This window comes from Aspergillus pseudoviridinutans (genome assembly GCF_018340605.1).
Source record: "Aspergillus pseudoviridinutans IFM 55266 DNA, scaffold_2, whole genome shotgun sequence".
NCBI classification, from domain to species: Eukaryota; Fungi; Ascomycota; class Eurotiomycetes; order Eurotiales; family Aspergillaceae; genus Aspergillus; species Aspergillus pseudoviridinutans.
The window spans coordinates 4189267-4208629 of record NW_025091282.1 but is presented as its reverse complement, the minus strand read 5'-3'; the positions used below and the strand labels follow the sequence as shown (position 1 = coordinate 4208629).

General features: G+C 51.2%; 6 protein-coding genes across 6 annotated transcripts; 3 read left to right on the top strand and 3 right to left on the bottom strand.

Annotated features, from left to right (window-relative positions):
- Window positions 1-5145: 5145 nt before the first annotated feature.
- Window positions 5146-6343, bottom strand: Asppvi_003524 (phosphotransferase family protein; the record flags this gene model as incomplete). Its single annotated transcript, XM_043299487.1, has 3 exons — window positions 5146-5845; window positions 5895-6190; window positions 6245-6343. 3 exons carry the CDS (start codon window positions 6341-6343, stop codon window positions 5146-5148), a joined length of 1095 nt encoding a protein of 364 aa, XP_043155422.1.
- Window positions 6344-7618: 1275 nt separating this feature from the next.
- Asppvi_003523 (pyridoxal kinase) lies at window positions 7619-8815 on the bottom strand (the record flags this gene model as incomplete). The annotated part of the gene is made up of 4 exons (XM_043299486.1): window positions 7619-8255; window positions 8316-8433; window positions 8489-8701; window positions 8752-8815. The coding sequence occupies 4 exons, from the start codon at window positions 8813-8815 to the stop codon at window positions 7619-7621; spliced, it is 1032 nt and encodes a 343-aa protein (XP_043155421.1).
- Window positions 8816-10363: 1548 nt separating this feature from the next.
- On the top strand, window positions 10364-11434 carry Asppvi_003522 (uncharacterized protein; the record flags this gene model as incomplete). The annotated part of the gene is made up of 1 exon (XM_043299485.1): window positions 10364-11434. One exon carries the CDS (start codon window positions 10364-10366, stop codon window positions 11432-11434), a length of 1071 nt encoding a protein of 356 aa, XP_043155420.1.
- A 503-nt stretch (window positions 11435-11937) lies between these two features.
- Asppvi_003521 (AFI1/MesA family protein) lies at window positions 11938-14413 on the bottom strand (the record flags this gene model as incomplete). The annotated part of the gene is made up of 3 exons (XM_043299484.1): window positions 11938-13599; window positions 13658-13718; window positions 13773-14413. The coding sequence occupies 3 exons, from the start codon at window positions 14411-14413 to the stop codon at window positions 11938-11940; spliced, it is 2364 nt and encodes a 787-aa protein (XP_043155419.1).
- A 1806-nt stretch (window positions 14414-16219) lies between these two features.
- On the top strand, window positions 16220-17176 carry Asppvi_003520 (putative calmodulin; the record flags this gene model as incomplete). Its single annotated transcript, XM_043299483.1, has 2 exons — window positions 16220-16703; window positions 16764-17176. The coding sequence occupies 2 exons, from the start codon at window positions 16220-16222 to the stop codon at window positions 17174-17176; spliced, it is 897 nt and encodes a 298-aa protein (XP_043155418.1).
- Window positions 17177-17815: 639 nt separating this feature from the next.
- On the top strand, window positions 17816-19301 carry Asppvi_003519 (TBC domain-containing protein; the record flags this gene model as incomplete). The annotated part of the gene is made up of 3 exons (XM_043299482.1): window positions 17816-18259; window positions 18335-19089; window positions 19178-19301. 3 exons carry the CDS (start codon window positions 17816-17818, stop codon window positions 19299-19301), a joined length of 1323 nt encoding a protein of 440 aa, XP_043155417.1.
- Window positions 19302-19363: the final 62 nt, after the last annotated feature.

Below are 19363 nucleotides of genomic sequence, written 5' to 3'. Positions count from 1 at the left end.
GCCTGGACCTAGGCAGCGCTATTTCACAGTTTCACCTAGCACCGGGTTCTAACGACCACGAGCCTCTTCCGGGCCAGCCGCACCATCCAACCAAACAACCTCCACGTTCGGGCCATTTGAGGCTCTCTGCAGAAACGCTGTGTATGATTGGTCGGCTAACGAAGGCAAAAAAGAGGAGGCTGAAGTGGCTAACCTGCACCGAACCGACGTGGAAACTCTATGAATCCATATTACCTGTATGTGAATGGATTCTGGACGAGGGGATCCTTCTGATTAGCCTTGATCTGATCGGTCTTGTGATGTGCATGGCTCATGACGAACCAGGGACCGTCTAAAGAGGCTCAAACTCTCCAAATTCTCCAAAACTTTGAACTCCTGAAGCTCTGGCTTCAGAGGTCAGCCTGCTGAGATCTGCCTTCTTTCCCCTCACGATTACGAATTACGTGCTCGTACGGAGTACGTGAGCGAAGGATTCTAGGGCGAATCTTGGTTCCTCGATTAGTGCCTAAGGCGACAAGGCTGTAAGCCTCGAATCAATTAGGTGCCTTAGTCTTTGTGCCTAAGGCCCGTTTCTTACGTTTTATCCTGGACCGTATATCCTGGTTCCACCAGCTCTACAGGAAGAGAAATCATCGGGAGGATTTGAAGATTATTGAGCAGAAAATAGAATACAGTTCGTTTATTAACAGCGATTTCAGGTAGACTGATTCCCAACACACAATAATAATGAACAAATCTCTTAAGTTCAGGACATATACTACCCAAGAGGAGTATAACAGGGACTGGTTGACTGCCCACCTACGGAGAGAATGAGGCTGGAAAGTCGCCGACCATCCCASACAATGATGGTGACATCAAACAGCCCATGAGCCGACGCCGGTTGATATTCCCGCCTCAGAACTCTGACACCCCACGACGCCGGGATACGACCTTTTACGAACCATCCGAGGTTTCAGTGTTTGCGATGTCGGAGCCGTGGAGTCCTGCGTTTTCACCTCACTAATCAAATTGAAGCGAAATTTCAGAGGATGAAAGTGGGTAGGTAGATATCTAGTCGTTGATTTCGCATCCGCCTGGGATGATTTTGGCAGGTTGGCAGCAACAGCACCAGCATCAGCATCAGCCTCTTAAGGTGGAGTTCAGACTTCCGCATATCCACGCAAGCGAATGTAACGTAAATGACGGACCATGGTATTTCCGGAGTCCGAGCTGAACTGATCGACAGTTGTTTTCTGCAGAACTTGTGGCCGTTATGATTGGTTCTGGCTCACTTCCCCTCCCGTGTGCCCCACTTGACTTTTGCCTGAGGCCCAAACATACTAGTAATCCTCCCTGGACAGTTTAGGTATGAGACTGGACAGAGGCACTCACCCTAGGAAATAGTGACAAGCTTATCTCGTATTCTCTCTTTCATTCCCAAAACGTCTTTTGACCGACAAATCTAGTCTAGTCTATCTAACAGGTTTGCGTTCATTGTCTGACTCAACTGATTTAGTGCTAGTTACATCTCCTACATGCAGTCCTGCTTGCCTGACGCCTTGGCTTTACCCTTGGCCAAACAATCCTTGTTGCAATTCCACTCCTGCTGCACTAAAGGTACCAGGGTCGATTGGCTGATAATTTTTCCCCCATCGGATCTTCACCCAGCATGATTCATCAGGCGCTCAAGTCTCAATCCTTCTCAAGGAAGGTCAGACTTTTGATCATATCATCATTTATATGCGGTAAGCGGATCTATCCATTAGCTACAAAGTCAAGGCCAGTAAAAGCGGGCCGTTCCCGATTGACCCGCCTGGTTCATTTCCCATCCCAGTTGATTAAAAGTAAGACGGAAAGGTATTAGAAATCAACCTTTTATTCTGGGATTACTAGAGAGGTAGACTAGATGTGAAGTCATTGCACTGCAGGATCTCACAGACCGATCACCGGAGACGTGGCGCTGTCTCCGCGAGCGCGCATGCACATGGGGTGGCCTGAAACGATACGAAAGTACAAAAGGGAGAGATTAAAAAAGTCAAGGGCTGCAGGAATCAATGTGATCATTGCAGGGTTCTCTTTGAATGGTTGGGAATTGGGGAGGTGCGCCGAAAGTTTATGGAGTTACTTTAGGAAGTCTTAAAAAGAAAGGTTTGATTTTTCAAGTTCTCTGCAGGACTAGGTACCAATCAGCTGTGCAACAGTAGGGTGTTTGGAACATCCCTTGTAACAACCTGTAGTAGTTAGGACACCGGGTAGCATTATTAGATATGTAAACCATGATAACTTACGCTGCGATACGTCCCTTCAAACTTCATCGTCATGAAACATGTGAATGGCATGGTATCCTTTAGAAAATGACCATATAACTGTTGTCCAAGGCCACCTTTATCTGGCCTCAGGACTGCTGAGAGCTCGTCGCGAACGATAGCCCACCCCCCTTTACCTTCTAGTCCTAGTGAGGAAAGAAGATACCCCACGTGATTTTGAAGTAAAGCGTGATGCACCTTATTCCAAATATGCTCCAAGTCGTCTGTTATCGTAGTTCTGCCTGGGGGGATCGACTGGAAGTTAAATCCTTGAGCTTCTAAAGTAGGGCCGTGCATCCTAATCCCACCAAAATCGCGCACAGCGAAACCTTTGATAACTCGACGTCGTATGCATACCCTAGCCACGATGTTTTGGCCATGAGCCTCTAGCCCAATCCCGTGCTGCACTAACGGGATGAGAGTAACTTTCAATAAACAATGAAGATACCTGTATGCCACTACTGTTAGCAAATTTTAGGCCGTGCCTATAAGGAAACCGAATCTTGACAACCTTCGAAACCAATCCTGCTTCTCATCAATAGTGTTGAGGTCGAATAATATCTCAGCATATGTACGGCTGTCGTCAACAGGCCTCTCGGTGAGCACCGCAGCCACTATTAGGGTCTCGTTATTTGCAGCAGCCCTTGGCTCTAAGTCCTTTCTCAGCATGCAAGTTAAATGTCTCCCTGCAGAAAAGTCGCTTTGACCGCCAGTTGCAGCGGCAACCTCTTCAAACACCCATAGATCGGCAGGAAGCAGCATTTTAAGGATATCGGAAATGACTGGTCCGCCGAGGGCTGTCCAACGGGTGATTGTCCGGATCCCTGACGTAATGTGACCATTGAAAGAGAGTTTAAGATGGTAGCCGAATTGCAATTCTGGTCGCAAAGTGACTGTTCGAATATTCGCTTGAGCATCTGCACAGTTTTCGACTACCTTTAAGACGGTTGCGTCTGGAAAATGGCTCTGGACTGCGGGCAACTGTTGGGCCAAGCATGGTACGATCACTCGGCCTTCAGCTGGTTGAGGGACCTCGAGTGTTTCTAAAAGTGGCAGAAGTAATTGTTGAAAAGGACCGGCTATAAGAAGGTCGTCATGCGGAACCGAGACAAAAGCAAGGGCAGGAGTGAGCATTCTGGGAAGGTCAGCAGGTGCTATTGGTTTTAGGGGTGGCAGCGCGTAGCAAGTCCTATGGAACTACAAGGCCGGGAACAAAAATCAATATCAGCCAACAGGAAGCTGTTGATCCAACGTACCGGATGTCTAGGATGCCCAAATATCAACGATCTCTCCCAGAGGATAGATGGGGAGCCTAAATGCGGTGACGGGTTTCTTTTGCCAATTTGTAACCATTGTTCTGTCTCCCGTCAATGTCAAAATGCTGTCAACAGTGAATGCACTGAATACATGACTTGCCCTGATTATCTGCTGAGTTTTGCAGCTCTTTTTCGATTGGGTCCATGACTTCATCCCCTGCCATGTCTGTAAACCAAGGCCGAATAAACCGAAATACTGTTGCTGGATTGCACTCCTCCGTTACTTCTGCCAGCCCGAGTTGCAAAGTAACGGGTTGCTTCAAATCATCAGGCCGCAGAATTGACAGAACTCGGCCAGCTTGCAGGCGAATCAGCGCTCCATCGCAGAGATAAACTCTCACCCGCCTAATAAAAGGATCTGCGTCGAAGCTGTTGTTGTAGAGAACTAGTCGTTGTCGCGAACTTCCGATGCCCTCAACTGCACAACAAGCTAGTCCATCGTTTACCAACTGCGCAAGGAGGCGCTTTGTGGTCTCAAAATGGGCTCTGTTACGGTCAGACGAGATAGCCATTGCAGTTGTAACCTCGATAGAAGGAGAAAACTGCTTAACTATTTTCCTATTTTCTCGAGAAGTTGAGATTTAATACTCCCGACCCATAGGTATGAACTGACGTACACCGAAATTTAACCCTTGCTTTTCGACCGACGCCTCCAATCTAATAGTTTTTGTCAGAGGTGCATGAAAACTCTCTGTTCACGGACCTGCCTTTAATGACTTGTGGATCACTTTTCTCCTTTGTATTCGAGCCTTTTTAGAGTGGAACAATGCTATTATAGATGACGGCTCACCGTGGATGTAGCCTGGCTATCATACCGTTGGTCTATGCTGAGGATATTATGCAGGCCAATGCCATGGAGGGTAGCGTGCCAGTTTGGTTTCACAACTGCAACGCGAGCGAATCTAAACGGGGTCTGTGGCATTGCATATAGTACTCCTAAGGAGCATAATAATAGTGACGATGGTGCCTTTGTAACTGTTATTAGCTATATATAACTCCCAAAGTACTAATGAAAACATCCGAAGGATCTTTCCAGCTCTGTAATACCTCAAATTCAATATACTTTCCACGCAGTGGTATCCAATTCACAGACACTAGGAGGACTCACAAATCAACCTGCAATCCCAACCTACTCTTCGCAAAAGGACTGGGATCACCTTGCAGAGTTCTACAACCCACTGGTCGTACAGGCGGAACAAACAAAGCCTCCCTGAGCCGCACCCAATTATCACCGCGAGCAAACAGTGGCTTGGTCCGAGGGGCTTGATTGGATGACTGCTTCGTACTTTGGTGTTTTTGTTCCGGTTTCTTCCTTTCGTGCGTTGTTTAAATGTCTGTGCTTACTGCTTGTTTATACAGGAGAAACTGGTGGATGGAGGTATAGATTCCCGTTGGGAACGGGTCTGGGCTGACGACGTCGACATTGACAGCTGGCAATGAGTTTTCTAGCTATATGGGGACAAACAAATGACGCTTTCGCCGACGCATACATGCTAGTTACGGAAGAATGTTTGGTACGTATTATCGTACTACAGCAGGTAATACTACAGCTTCCCCTTCTGACGCACCTGCTCCTGTACCTTCTTGACCCGTTCCCACGCCTTCAAGGCAAACGGCCCGGTATTCTGCGCGTATTCTTGCGCACGCGCACTGCTGGCCTGGCGCAGAGCGTACCGCGCCGCGATTCCCTGCATGATCACGGAGCTCCTCCACGAGAAGAACGCATCCCCCCACAGGATATCCGGCGTGGGGTCCCACCCGGCGACCTCGCTGTACCACCGCAGGCAGTCCTCACGTCTAGGCAGGCCTGGCACCACGCCAGGCTGGAACTGCTCCGTCTTGTGGTCCGTCCCTTCGAGAAAATAGGGGCTAGTGAGGTTACAGAAGTCGGACAGCGGGTGGCCGACCGTCGCCATCTCCCAGTCCAGGATGCCGATGACGCGGGGCTCTGTCTTGTGGAAGACCATGTTGTCAATCTTGTAGTCGCCATGCACGAGGGTGCCTCTGTCGAGTGGCTGGGTGGCCTTGTTGGAGAAGAAGCGCACCATGTCCATGAAGTGAGGCAGTTCGCCGACCGGCTTCTTGGTCTCAACGTCGACGGCCTGCGCCTGCGCGTTGGACACGGCGGTGAAAGTAGCGATCTGGCGGTCGTAGTAGCCAGACGGCTTGCCGAATCGCTCCAGGCCGACGGACTTGGGGACGACCCGATGGAACTTGGCTAATGTGCGGACTGCATCGCGCCATCTGGGGCCGTTAGTATCTGTCCGGAGCTAAAGGAGAGGGCTAGATGTACAGTGCGGTTCGCTCTTCTGCGCTTACGCCGGGAATGGCAGGATCTGTAAATATTCGGCCGTCCAGGAACTCCATGATGTAGAACGGAGTGCCGATCACATTGCTATCCTCACATAGACAGTATGCCTTGGGGACAGGGACGTCGGTCTTCTCTAGCGCGTGGATAATCTTGTATTCTCGTTCGACTTGGTGCGCCGTCTTGGACAGGAGCTTGCCTGGCGGTTTCTTGCGTAGGACATATTGTTGCTTGTTCGAGCCGGTGATTAGGTAGGTGGGGTTGGATTGCCCGAAGCCAAACTGTTGCAAAGTCAACATATCAACTGAGTGAAGAAAGTGGTATTGATGACTTACTTGCTTCACATCAATTGGCGTCTTGATGATAGGCACGTTCTGGTCGAGGTATCGCTCCAGCGACGGGATATCAATCGGTTGGCGTACAGCTCCGGCCATGGCGCCAACTGTCAAACAATAGTTGATTAGAATTCCTTCCACCCAGTGTCAACCCGGACAGGTACGTAAAAATCGGAGGAACCTGGAGACAGAAATAACCCCGGTAATAAGAAGGCAGGACATGCTCCAGCTCAGCTCCAGCGCTGCGGACCGAGGCAAAACAGTCCAATTGGCAGCAACCCCATCTTTGGCCCGAGCTTGCACTTGCGGGGCGTTCGGAGCTCGGTCAGTTGGAAGTTATGCCTCAGGCCAAATTTTAGTACAAAAAGAGCAAACACGCCAAGCCAATTAACAACGCGGTGCGCGTACACCGCCAGACGCGTCTAACCTACCATAGTATGCATCGTCTGCTGGTCAATTATTGCACCTCTGGACAGGCACACCGCAATTTCTTTCTCTTCCATACATCTCGCAATCCCAATTCAAGTTATGACAAAAGAGACCACACCACCGCCGCAACAATCCACAGCTCCCGCACACGAACCTCCCTCTCTCCCCGCCTCTCCCCTCGCCAAACGGACAAAACCCGATACCAACACAGCCAACACCGACAAGATGACCACCGGCACAGCACCCGCCGTCACCTCCATCTCTCAGCCCCTCCCTCCTCTCCTCGTCAAGAAGCTCACCGAGTCCGCACAAGCACCCACCCGCGGGTCCGCCTTCGCCGCAGGCTACGACCTCTACAGCGCAAAGGAGACCGTCATCCCGGCCAAGGGTAAAGCCCTGGTTGACACTGGGCTTGCGATTGCCGTGCCTGAGGGAACATGTATGCTGTCTTTCTTTCTCTGCCAGGTAATTGTATGCTAATTGGTTGACTCCAGACGGCCGCGTTGCCCCCCGGAGTGGCCTTGCCTCGAAGCACTTCATCGATACCGGGGCGGGCGTCATTGACGCTGATTACCGGGGTGAGGTGAAGGTGCTGTTGTTCAATTTCTCGGATGTGGATTTTACGATTAAGGTGGGGGATCGGATTGCGCAGCTTGTGCTTGAACGGGTGAGTTCTTTGTCCGGTTCGTCATTTCTGAGTGTATGGATGCTGATGGTACCTAGATCTATACGCCCGAGGTGATGGTCGTCGAGGAGTTGGAGGAGAGTGTCCGTGGGGCGGGTGGATTCGGAAGTACAGGTCTTTAATATAAACGAATTTGGATTATTTATGACATAGATAGACATGATGATACTGAAAAGATGACAAGTTACTCTCATAATACGTTCTATTCATGACTTTAGGTCTATCTACAAGTCTATAGTACGTCTAAATCATGCAATCGACTATTGAAGTCCCTCAGGCAGATCTTCCTTTTTCCATTCCCGCGCCTGGAACTCAACATCCGGCTCCCGCAGGAACCGCGCATTCCGTACAACCCTCACCTCGGCGGCTTTGGTCCGCCGCAGATACTCACTCTTCTGCTTCTCCTCCTCACTCAAGCCCAGTTCTGTCTCTTCCGCAGATGCAGAGGCGCGGAGCTCCGCATCGCGCGCTTCCAGGGTCCTTTCCAAGATACTGTGCATGCTCGCGAGCACCTTCACTGTGGCCTTGGCAAGAGGCAAATCAGTGGCTTGGACGTCATCCGGGGAGACMCACGACTTGGTCGAGCGGAGGGTGGAGTCGGCGGCGAACACGGCTTCGCGGAGCCGGGCGACCGTCAGGGCCGCGAACATGTCGCCTGTGCCGCTGAAGAAGCAGTCCAGGGCGGGGACGTCAACGCGGAAGAGACGAGGGGAGCCGTCGGATTTGATGGTGGAACCGATGACGGTTAGGTTGTCTGAGGTGGCTTCTGGGGACGAGGAGAATTGGGAGATTCGAACGGAAGTGATGATGACGTGTGGGACTGAGTAGGTGGTGTGGATGGCGGTGATGGCCTCGGCGAGGGTGCTGAGGGAGGTGATCTTGATTCCGGAGAGGACTCTGAGGGGAAGGTGGTCAATTGAGAGTGTACCGGACTACAGGCAATGGCAGCGTCCTTACTCGGCTTCAAACTGATTGGGGAGAATCAGATCGGCGTGGCGGATGATCCTTTTATATGCAGGTACGACATCATCATTGACATATAGCCGGCCCTGGTCGCCCATAACAGGGTCCAGGACTGTATGTTCGTTCACCGTTAGCGGGGAATTCGATAAAGACAGGACTAAACATACCCCAGAAGAATGAGCCGGGGTTTGACTCGGCCTTGCGCTGCAGATCCAAGCCGATAGCCCCTACTGCCTCCACTGCCGCAGCACTGGGGGCATAACCCGACAACATGACATCGAAGTCCGTGAGCTTGCTCTGGCACAGGCCCTGATATAAGTCGCTGATCTCTTGGGCTGTTGACCTTGTGCCTTTGAACTGCCTGTAGCCGGTGTGATTGCCTGCCGAATGTTAGTTGACTCAATCTGACAAAGGGTATAGGGTTGATTACTGAAATGGACAGTATTCAGGGCGGCAACATCACACCCCAACAACTGCATGACCAGCGTAGCCATTTTGTTGCCAACATATCTGATGCCATTAGTCGCTGCTCAATTCATATTGGCAAGGTGCACGACATAGTGGCAAGAAGGCTACATCCTGGTGCACTTGGAGGGGTACAGTGACACAGTAGATAGTACGTACCCGTAAACAACCTGGTTCTGCCCGTCAGTACCTTACTCCAACTATGACCCATCCGCCGAAGCTGGAATCAAACTGGACAAAAAGACTTACATGACTCGCAATGGCGAGTACCCTCGTTTCAGGTACTAAGCTGTCAGAGGACATGGTATGCAAGTATGGAATAATAGGACGCTGATCTTTCAGGTAAGGAAGTAGGGTTTATGGTGAAAAGTTGCGATGTTCCTCGATCATACACAGCTCATGATAGTCTGACCTCGAATCAACTGCCTCAATTGTATCTGACTGACACATGAATCACTACTTAGATAGGCATCTGTCCGGATGACAAAATGCGGATGGAAGTGGAGGGAATTTTCTGGCGGCGTGATTGGCCAATCAAGGCTCGGCTCGATTTCCTGCACCGTCCATGTACCCCGATGTACCTCGACGGTAAATGGCTGGTGGAATGGCACCGATGGGTACTTTTCCGCTTTCCGAGTCAGGGGTCAATCGAAGGCTTTTCCGTACGAGGTACGGAGTAGATACTCATAGTCTCATTCCTCTCATTCCTACGGAGCATTATCGCATCTTAAAAAGAAGTTGAATTGTCTTTGCGATCGTCGCAGGATGGAGTAGTCTGGACTCTGAATATATACTTCGTAGACCACTGACCACTGACCAGTACCGATGGCCATGGGCCATGGATAGGTCCTAGCTCTACGGATTCTCCGATGATGTTCCCCTTTCTTTTCTTCTAGTGCCGGCTTTTGTGGAAGAGATAGTCGCACCTCTGCAGACCAGAGATCCACTTGCCCATGTTCTACTCGCGGCCAGACCGTTCCTTGGTCCATTGGTGGCTGCTAAATTTACACTCGCTGCTATAATGCCCAATTTTAAGGCATCTGTCTCAAGAGACTGATGCCAAAATGCACTGATTTTGCAGGGTGGTCCGTACCACCAAGAGCCCTAGGCTGAATAGTCCAAAGTTAAACTCTGCAGTCACACAGCGGTTCTCGTTGTTGCTGCAGTTGTCTCCTGAAGGTTTTCGTGCTCTTCCTTGCTTTCGGTCAGACAGACAGGCATCCAATTCTTTCCCTCTTTTCTTGTCTGTCAACGGAGGCTGGATCATGATTCTCTTATGCCTCTGCCGGGGCAGTCTTAATTCTTTTGCTGTCCTTTCTTGACTGATGATTCTGGTACGGAGTAGTTTGTACTAATAGTCGCTCATTCTACAGTCGTTGATGATATACAAACACCAGGTCAAGGACTCCGGAGACCATGATAACCATTGGCCTCTGACACACTCTCTTTTATCGCCTTGAGTTCAATTTCAAGCCCTTGTGGCAATGTCATTCATTCAATTCTCTGCCGATATGAAATCATTCCTATATTCCAGTCCATACAGGCCAAGCAGGCCGTCGCAGCGGGGGAAAATCGATATGACCTCTCGATTTTCGACCTTGGTCATACTTCTGTCTGTACTGCTTGTGTCGTCGCTTGTCTCTGCGGCTGCGATTCCAGATGACTCTCACCCACTAGCTCATGGCATGTTCCTATCGCAAACTGATGCGTATCTGAGTGGAGAGAGCGTAACCGGCGATCATCTAGATAGTCACCATGTGCAAGAGGGACAATCCCGATACGGCAAAAACTGGGTCATCGAGAGCAGTCTAACCGACGAGGCAGCCACGCTACCTATCCTCGTCGCCCCCGAGGAGGACACTGATGAGCACACTTCATCGCACCTGCACGCTCGCTCAGACGCCAGCACCGACTCACTGCCGACAGCCTTCGACACCAATCTCTCCAACAACTTCACAGCCCAGAGCTGCCCCAAGTTCTTCAACGACTTCCTCTCCGACTCGACCGTCACCTCTTGCTACCCCATCTCGCTCCTCCTCCACGACTCCACCTCCTTCTTCCACACCCTCACCTCCGCAACCGCCACCTCGCACGTCCTCGACCTCTCCTGCGCCGCCTCCGTCGACAACTGCAAATCCACCTTCAACCGCCTCGCAACCAACCTCCTCAAAGACGACGTCTGCGGCAAAGACTACAAGCTCGGGAACCCGCTCGTCGCAAGCGCCTACACAGGCTTTATCACCTACGAGCCTGTCTACCGCGCTTCCTGCCTCAAGAACCCCGCCACAAAAGACTACTGCTTCGTCGATGCAGCCACCAACGCCTCGTCCCCGCAGGATCTTGACACCTACTCTATCCCCGCCGGGTACCCCACCGACCAAGCTCCCTGGCCCACCTGCAACAAGTGCCTGCAAGCCAGCATGGATATCTTCAGTCGCTGGGCGCAGATCGACGGCCAGCCGCTCACGACGTCCTATCTCCCCTCTGCGTCGGCGCTGAACCGACACTGCGGCGATAATTTCGCGAATGTGAACATCACAGTTGGCAAGAAAGCAGAAACGGCGTCGGGGGCTTGGAGGCCTGCGGTGGTTGATTGGCGGTTGGTCGGGTGGACGGTGGCTTTGAGTCTTGGGATGTCGGTGCTGTGATTCATCGTTTTAACGCCAGTCACATACCTTGTATAATTCGGTTCTCCCCTTGGGTAAATGGTATCTGCCGTTTCTTGCTATTCTTCAGGTCATGGTTGTATGGATAACGACAGCGAGTGTGGATTTGGCATGTTCTTACTTCCTTTGTTGTTCATCTACTATCATATTTATATAGACTTAATGTAATTATAACATCTACATTCTTCGTGCCTCAACGATATTGATTGTTGGAATCAAGGAACAAGGTCATCATTATGCTGCATAGTATTCCAAGTATCGACACTGAATTGAATAACTTCATCAAATATCATACCGCCATGTCATTGCATGCCACATCGCCGGGAACAATACACATGAGGTGTAAACCCACCTCTCCACCCACATGAAAGAAAAAAGGGAAAATGATATCCAAGAATTGTATGATAAAATAGATATATCCACTGTCGTTATATGTAATATAGACGAGAACATTGTAGTGGCGTTCTCAGGATGTTTAGGTGATTTCAGCTTCGCCTCGCCGCATTCCCGGTGGCAATTCCAATGAGAGATTGCGGCGCCCCGAAACTCGGACCCGTCCCTGATATAGGGCTTTGCGCTGCATCCCGCTCCCGTCGGACTCGGAAGTATGCCAGTTTATTGAAGCGGCTGAGTTGAGCCCAGAAGTGTCGGCCGGCGGGGTGAGCCGCTATTCGATCTAGAAGATCGGCAGTTGCTTCACGAACCGACTGATCAGGGTGAAATAGGCCCATGCTGATGTAGAACAGGCCGGCTTGGCTTTCTGGCGTCACCGTCAGAAGCTGGCATATGCCTGCGTAGTCCTTGACAGCATGGGAAAAGGCAAGGTAGATCGCTCCGGCGTCGGCATGAGACAGCCGCAACGTGCGCAGCCGGTCATGGTGATGGTGCAGGTCAGGTTTCTGGATTGGTCTCGCGGGGTAGTACATGGCCGCAATGTCCTGTATAAACGAGTAGTAGGACCGCGTCGTGCGCCAGCCTTCGATTCGCGATACGGAGGCGATCAGTTCTCGCTGCTTCGATGCCTCGTCGGGCCACACATAGCCGTGGCCACGTAGCGTTGTGGGGTCTAGGGGGTCGGCTTGTACACCACTCGGGCTTTCCGGAGATAGCTCCTCGTTGGGCCCGATGATGTAGAGATTCGACGCTCCGTACACAGTCTCCTCAAACGCAGCCGCGACGCGCGTGAATTTGGTAATGTATGCGCGCCATTTCGCACGGATCGCATTCTCCCCGTAGCGGTTAGTGATGCTCCGTTGGACGTCTTCCATGAAGGCGTTGTCACCAGTGGGGTCCGCATGGGCGCTCGGCGTGTAGTTTTGGAGGAAGGAGCTCTGTTGAAAATACAGTAGACCTTCCGTAACGGGGGCCTGCTCAATGTGGCTGCTAATTTTCATTCTGCCGGTGGGAAGATCGCATAGGAGGTCCCACCATTCGGGATGATTTGCGAAGGTGGGATTCGTTACTCCAGCGATAAAGCCAGGAACTTTCAGCAGATCATCGATCTTCGTCAAGTCGGTATAGGGAAAGGCATGCCTCGTGAAGCCACGTAAGATCCCACCTGATGCAAGAGCACAGGCGGCCAGAACTGCCTCTGCTACTTCCCCCGAGGGCCGATTGTGGCCCAAGAAGATCACCCGTTTCTGGGTGAGCATGGCGTTGACAAGGACGATGATCGGATGCGTATAGGAACCATTGGTGGTCAAGTGCGGGTGAAGCGGAAAGGCCTGAGGTGCTGTGGCATGAACAGTAGAGAACGTCTGGATGAGCTTGATGAGAGAAAAGTCTCCCACAATTTCGGGCCATATAACAGTTGGCACTTTGACAGGAATCGGGATATCATTGTAGATGACTCGCGATTCGAACTCGTGCGTGTCGCGGGGAAGCGCATATCGAGAGGCGGGCTTTTTTGGTGATGGCGGGGTCTCTTCCACAGGCTCTCCCTCGTCGATCAGTCGCTGTTGGATCATCTGCTCGAATTTTTCGATAAACATATCCTTCGCATTACTCGCCTGTAAAATCTGCCGTTCCAGGAGCGAAAGCTTGGGCATCAATGACAGATCCATCTCGTTGACGGCGTTATACAGCGTAGCCAGAGTCTCGGGGTACGGCGACTTGAAATAGTCCTCCAGCGCCAATAATAGCAGGGGCTGTGATGCCAACGGTATGAGCACATGTTCATCTATATTGAAGCCGGGGTGAAATCACCTTGTAGATATGAAGGAATGAATGGCGCGTACAGATTGCCATAGCCTTGACGACCGCACCCCTGCAGATTAATTTAGCTGAGTGATTTACGAGGCTGTGGAGTGGGAATACGAACCGCCTGACTGTGTTATCTTGCTTTGTATTCACAAGATTGAGCACGTACATCAACGGTGGCCCCTCGCCACCATCGTCTTCCTCGTCGCTGCTCTCGTCCGTGAGAGCATCGGTATCTTCGTCCTGGCTATTGTCGTCCGCTTCGTCGTCTGGGTTCTGCTCTGCCTTTTCCCTTTTCCGCCGTTTTTTCTTCGCCGTTGTCGAATCCTCATCCTCTCCCTCCGCACTGGTGTCCTTATGTAAGAAAAAGATGGTCCAGTCTTGGCTTCGTACATGCGTCTGGTCGGGGAGCATCAATTCCGCGAGCATGCTCTCGTCTCCGCTAATGGGCGCCGGATACTGATGTTCCATGATCGGACCCCGGTCAATGTGGAAGGACGCGACGAGGATGTACTCGACATGGCGCTCCGATGAGTCTAAAGGATATTGTGACTTGCATCGTCGGGGTTTCGAGGCACGAGGGGCAGCGAGATGATCTCTGGAGGGCCGACGCAGAGATCTGGAGCTGCTGGGAGATCTGTTCTTGACGACGGAGGGGGATGGAGACAATCGGGGCAAGCCATTGGATTTCGAGGGGTTCGACACGGTAGGAAATGGGTGCGCGGCATCGTCGGACGGTCGGTAGGGAAGAGTGGTGGTCATTTTGGGTAGTGAGGGAGAAAAGCAATGTGAGGATAAGAGATACGGGGGAGGACTGCTCCTAGCAGAGAAATGGGTATAATCACCGCATATCTCTCACAATGGACATTAAAGAGTCCTGAGTAAGTAGGATGCCATGGCCAATCTGCTAGTTAGTCAGTTTGTGACCGATCGGAAGCTTAGTCGATCGTCGTTCGTCCGTTCATTTTCAGGGGTTTCACTTGCGCAGTCGATCTGAAGGAAAAAGGGGACGCCTCAACACATTGAACCAAACCACCACGTACCAGCCATCTCCACAGCGGGGAAGGTCGACGGGAAGCAGAGCCAGAACCAGATCAATCCCATCGTGAGATCGCAACAATACGCCGTTGGGCCCTTGCATGAGAGGAAATTATTCTAAGACTACTCCAACCACACCGGGTGTGATTCGCGAATAGACCATGCAGGTACATTGATTTGACGTGTGTTTTAGACTCCAATCTCCCACGGTCTAGCACCACAAAACAACCCATTTCCACCCTCAACACCCGGCTATTTTTGGAGGGCGTGAGTCTGATCTTTTGGCAAATTATACAGATTGGGAAATCATTCCTTAAGATCGCTTTACAGAGTCTTGAAAGATGATCGCCAACGTTCGTCGTGAACTGGGAATGAACCGCATTCATTTGTACGGAAAACTCGCAAAAGGACGATAGTATCTGTATCACCTGCACTACGACTTGAGAACTACGTAGTTTCAATGTTTATCCAATCAATTCTTCCTTCGCGGCAAGCTCCATAGGAGAAATTCAGTTCTTTCGGCTCAGAAGAGTGTACCAGCGTACCAAAAATATTTTGCCATCCTAGCAACTGTCCTGTTTGCTGCCGCAGTCAAAAGGCCCTGATAGATGGGACAGGGCTCTGACACCAGCTCCATCAGGTAATGCGCCATCCCTTTATTTTGGAGTCCAAAGGCCAAACGCCTTCGTACCAGTTGCCGAGTTCGCAAGCACATTGCGTGGGGTCCCAGATGGAATTTTGGAGCCCACTCGCCCACTCGAACATACGGCCCGTTTGACTTCGGCAGATTGCGAGAGCAATACATAGCAGTATGCAGAATTGCCGAGGAAAGCGAAGTACCTCGACTCGATGGCTGTCGATTACTCCTAGTAGATCATTTCAAGGCCCAGTCGAGCGCTATGTTGGACCATACTTTTCCGCCTCTCATCATGCGGGTATCCTGATTCATAACCCGGAGGCATTGAGTCGTTGCAGTCGACCTGAGCTGGCCCTTTTGACTCCTCTTTGGCTATGAAGACATCCACATGCAGATTTATTCTCTTCCAAGCACATTTTTCGCAGAGCCTGCCTTGGATGTCTCACGGATTCATCCTGTTCATGGACGAAGCAAAAAAGCGACTATCGTAAGGACTTTCGAAAATTCCCAGGAAACCCAACTTGTGGAAACTCTTTTCTTATCTGAGACCATTTAAAGCATTAATTTGAGGATAAAGATCCCCGCAGACCCGCACGTGCCAAGGAGCGGGCCGACTTTATGCCGTCATCCATGCGCTGTTTTGTTTGTTTGTCTGGTCGGAGGCATGGTTACGGTATCGCCTTGTAGACGCAGATAACTCCAGCATCCAATGCAAACTGAAGGAGTACTACTTGCTTTGCTACTGATTGAAATTTCGAAGTAGAATCTACAGAGGATACCTAGCATTTTTGAAAATCGTCTAGATCGGAATTCATAAAGATATCATATCATGGTGTGCTCCTTCCCTTCACCGCAACAGCTGATAGCCAGATCATATCAAGCTGACGAAGACTATGCAGGGCTCAAATACACCCTTTCGGCCATCGCCACTATCCTTTGGGTCTCCTCGAGCTTCTCCCTTTCGTCGACCGTCTACTCCCAACTCGCCGCCCACACAGATCCGGCCCAGCACACCAGGAACGGCAGGAAGCTCGCCGGGTCGAGGATATACTCCAGTGCAGTCACCAAGCAAGTTAAACCAGACATATACAGTCGCAGACGATGATGGCTCCTCTCCGAAGAGCAATAGCCCAATTCCACAACCCAAATTCACCAGGGAGTTGCCATCCTCGCCAACCAAGGGAGCAGACGCCCCCGATGATTCCTCGTCCATCATGGAAGCAAAGACTGCCAGCATGATGGCTGCTTCGAGCGATGCCGCTGCCAAATTGGCGCCGACGCAGTTGAGGGAGATTCGCGAGGCCTTCCAAGTCCTTGACAGAGACAACGATGGGTTCGTGAACAAAGACGATGTAGCTGATGTACTTGTGAATATCGGTAGGCCCATTGCATTCTCCGTATCTCAAAGAGGTTAGACTAACCCGTATTATAATTCAGGCCAGGATGCCTCGATAATTTCGCAATTCTTCCCTCCAGGAAGGGACCAGACGATAAATTTCCCTACATTTCTGAATATCTTATCTAGTCTACTTGCGCCTCTTTCTTCTCGCCAGGAACTGATGAATGCCTTGGCTGCTTTTGACGACGATGATAGCGGACAAATTGACGTTGCAGAGCTACGCGATGCCCTCTTACACACAGCATCGGAGGATGGGCAGTCACCGCTGACGGAGAAGGATATCAACGAGGTATTGAGAGGATTCACCGGACGCAGAGTGTTTGGTGGGAAAGCCGGGAAACTGTCTGGGGGAGGGAAAAGAGGAGAGGTGTTTCGCTATCAGGAGTTTGTTGATAGCGCTATAGGAGGATCAGTAAGTGGGCGCCGTGATCCTGATACCGTCACGAGATAGAACTTACTAGTCGCTGCGATTTTTGGATACGGCGTTTTGGAGACGCGGCGAGCTTGTGTTTGACATATGAGTTTTATACTGTATACTTAATTCTCGGCTCTGGAAGCTGTGCAACGACGTATATCTTGCTGATTGCATCCAAACAGAAGTATCCTAGCTCTCTAAGTTATTCAAGACATCCATGGGTTGCTCGTACACATGACGTTTTCTGTTGGCGGGCCGACGGGTTATTTACGAAGACCCAACATGATCCATCACAACCACCATCTGTTACCTCTTTTTCTTCCTAAGAGATATCTGGAAAAGAAGTAAAGAAGAAGTTGTTCTCCAGGTTGAAACATCAAATAATTTATCTGTGGCGCGTCGCGTGTCCCCGCATTCCTCGATCGGGAAAAGCCCGCCATGCCCAGAGATGCATACTGGGTGCGGATCGTCTGAACCTGCATCTAACTACGTTTCTTATCCCCGGATACACTACTAGATTCTCGGCACTAACAACTGCTTATTTCTTTCTTCTCATCCTTTCTTGGCTGCTGTCCTCCTCGCCAGGAAGATGGTCACTTCGTGCGATCGTTTCAGCAGAGATCGTTTGCACTAAAAAAAAAGAAACCCCTGTGCCATAGTCAAACAGGACCAGCCATGTCCCAGCCAACACAAGCCCAGCTGAATATAGCCGCTCTTGCGGGCCCTTCACCCCGGACGATGCGAACTTTGCGGAAGATACAGTCGCATCAGATCCTTTCGTCGAATCCTTCTGTGGTTAGCGGTCCGACATCACGTCTTTCCACTGCGCGGTCGTCCGCCAACGCCGAGGAGCTGGCGCAACAGGCACAGTTGGATTCACCTGTTCGGCTGCGACACCGCCGGGCTAGGTCAAATAGTGACGCCGGCTCTGGTGAGCGACCCATCTTACAGACTCAGAAACGATCGGGGAGGAAGACAGGCTCGGGGTTTGGGATCAAGAGATCGGTCTTGGAGACGCTGCTACGGGATGGGCCGCAGAATGGGGACGTCGAGGATGCACTGAAGGAATTGAGATACCTTGTCTTGTCGACAAGGGTAGAAGCGGACGGTGATGGCATGGTATGTGGATGTTTGCAATAGCGCCGTGACCTCTAGGCGGAGGATGAGCCTGCCATGCTAACATCTATGTTCTAGTCGACATATCGTGTTTACCTATGGCTCACACTACTCGATATTCCTCCCCTACCAACCGACGAATACCTCTCACTCATCCATCGCGGGCGTTCGCCGGCTTATACGAAGATCCGCAACGACACATTCCGCACCTTAGCAACCGATCCCTTGTTCAAGCGACGCGTCACCGAAGCCAGCCTGATCCGACTACTCAACGCCACAGCATGGAAGATTCACGACGTGAAGGCCAAAAAGCGGCCGAAATCGCGCCTATCGACCTCCCGCAGGCGGGAAATGGAACTTTCGATCAACACACCACCGAGCATCGCAGAAGAGGAGCCTACGGCAACACCCAGCAGCGAAGCCATCACCAGCGAGTCGGCAATCTACGTGCAGGGAATGAACGTTCTCTGCGCGCCCTTTCTCTACGTGGCGCGCAGCGAAGTCGAGGCTTTTGCGCTGTTTCACTATTTCATTACCAGGGAATGCCCAGGGTATATCCGCGGCGCCATGGACGGCGTCCACCGGGGTCTGCGGCTGGTCGATCGATGCCTCGAGATTGTCGAGCCGAAGCTCGCCGCCTATCTCTTCTCCAAGGGGATGCAAGCGGAGCTCTACGCCTTCCCATCGGTGCTGACACTGTGCGCCTGCACGCCGCCGCTGCCCGAGGTGCTCCACCTGTGGGATTTCCTCTTTGCGTACGGCCCACACCTAAATATCCTATGCATCGTTGCGCAGCTGATTCGGATGAGAGATACCATTCTCGAGAGTCCAAGGTAAGTTTTCTTTCCCCGTGTGAGCAATATCAACAAGTCGCATATCACATTGCTATGCAAGGGCGAATCGATTCTGACCAATCAACAGCCCAAACAAGATCCTCCGGTCCTTCCCGCCGCTCGACGCAAAGGAGATCATTGCCCTGACCGTCCTCATTGTCCGGAAGATTCCTGATGCTCTCTATGCGGAGCTGATCGATCATGCTAAATAGGCCTGTTGATCGTATCGCCCATGTAACATACCAGGTAACATGTATTATCTACAGCTTGCATA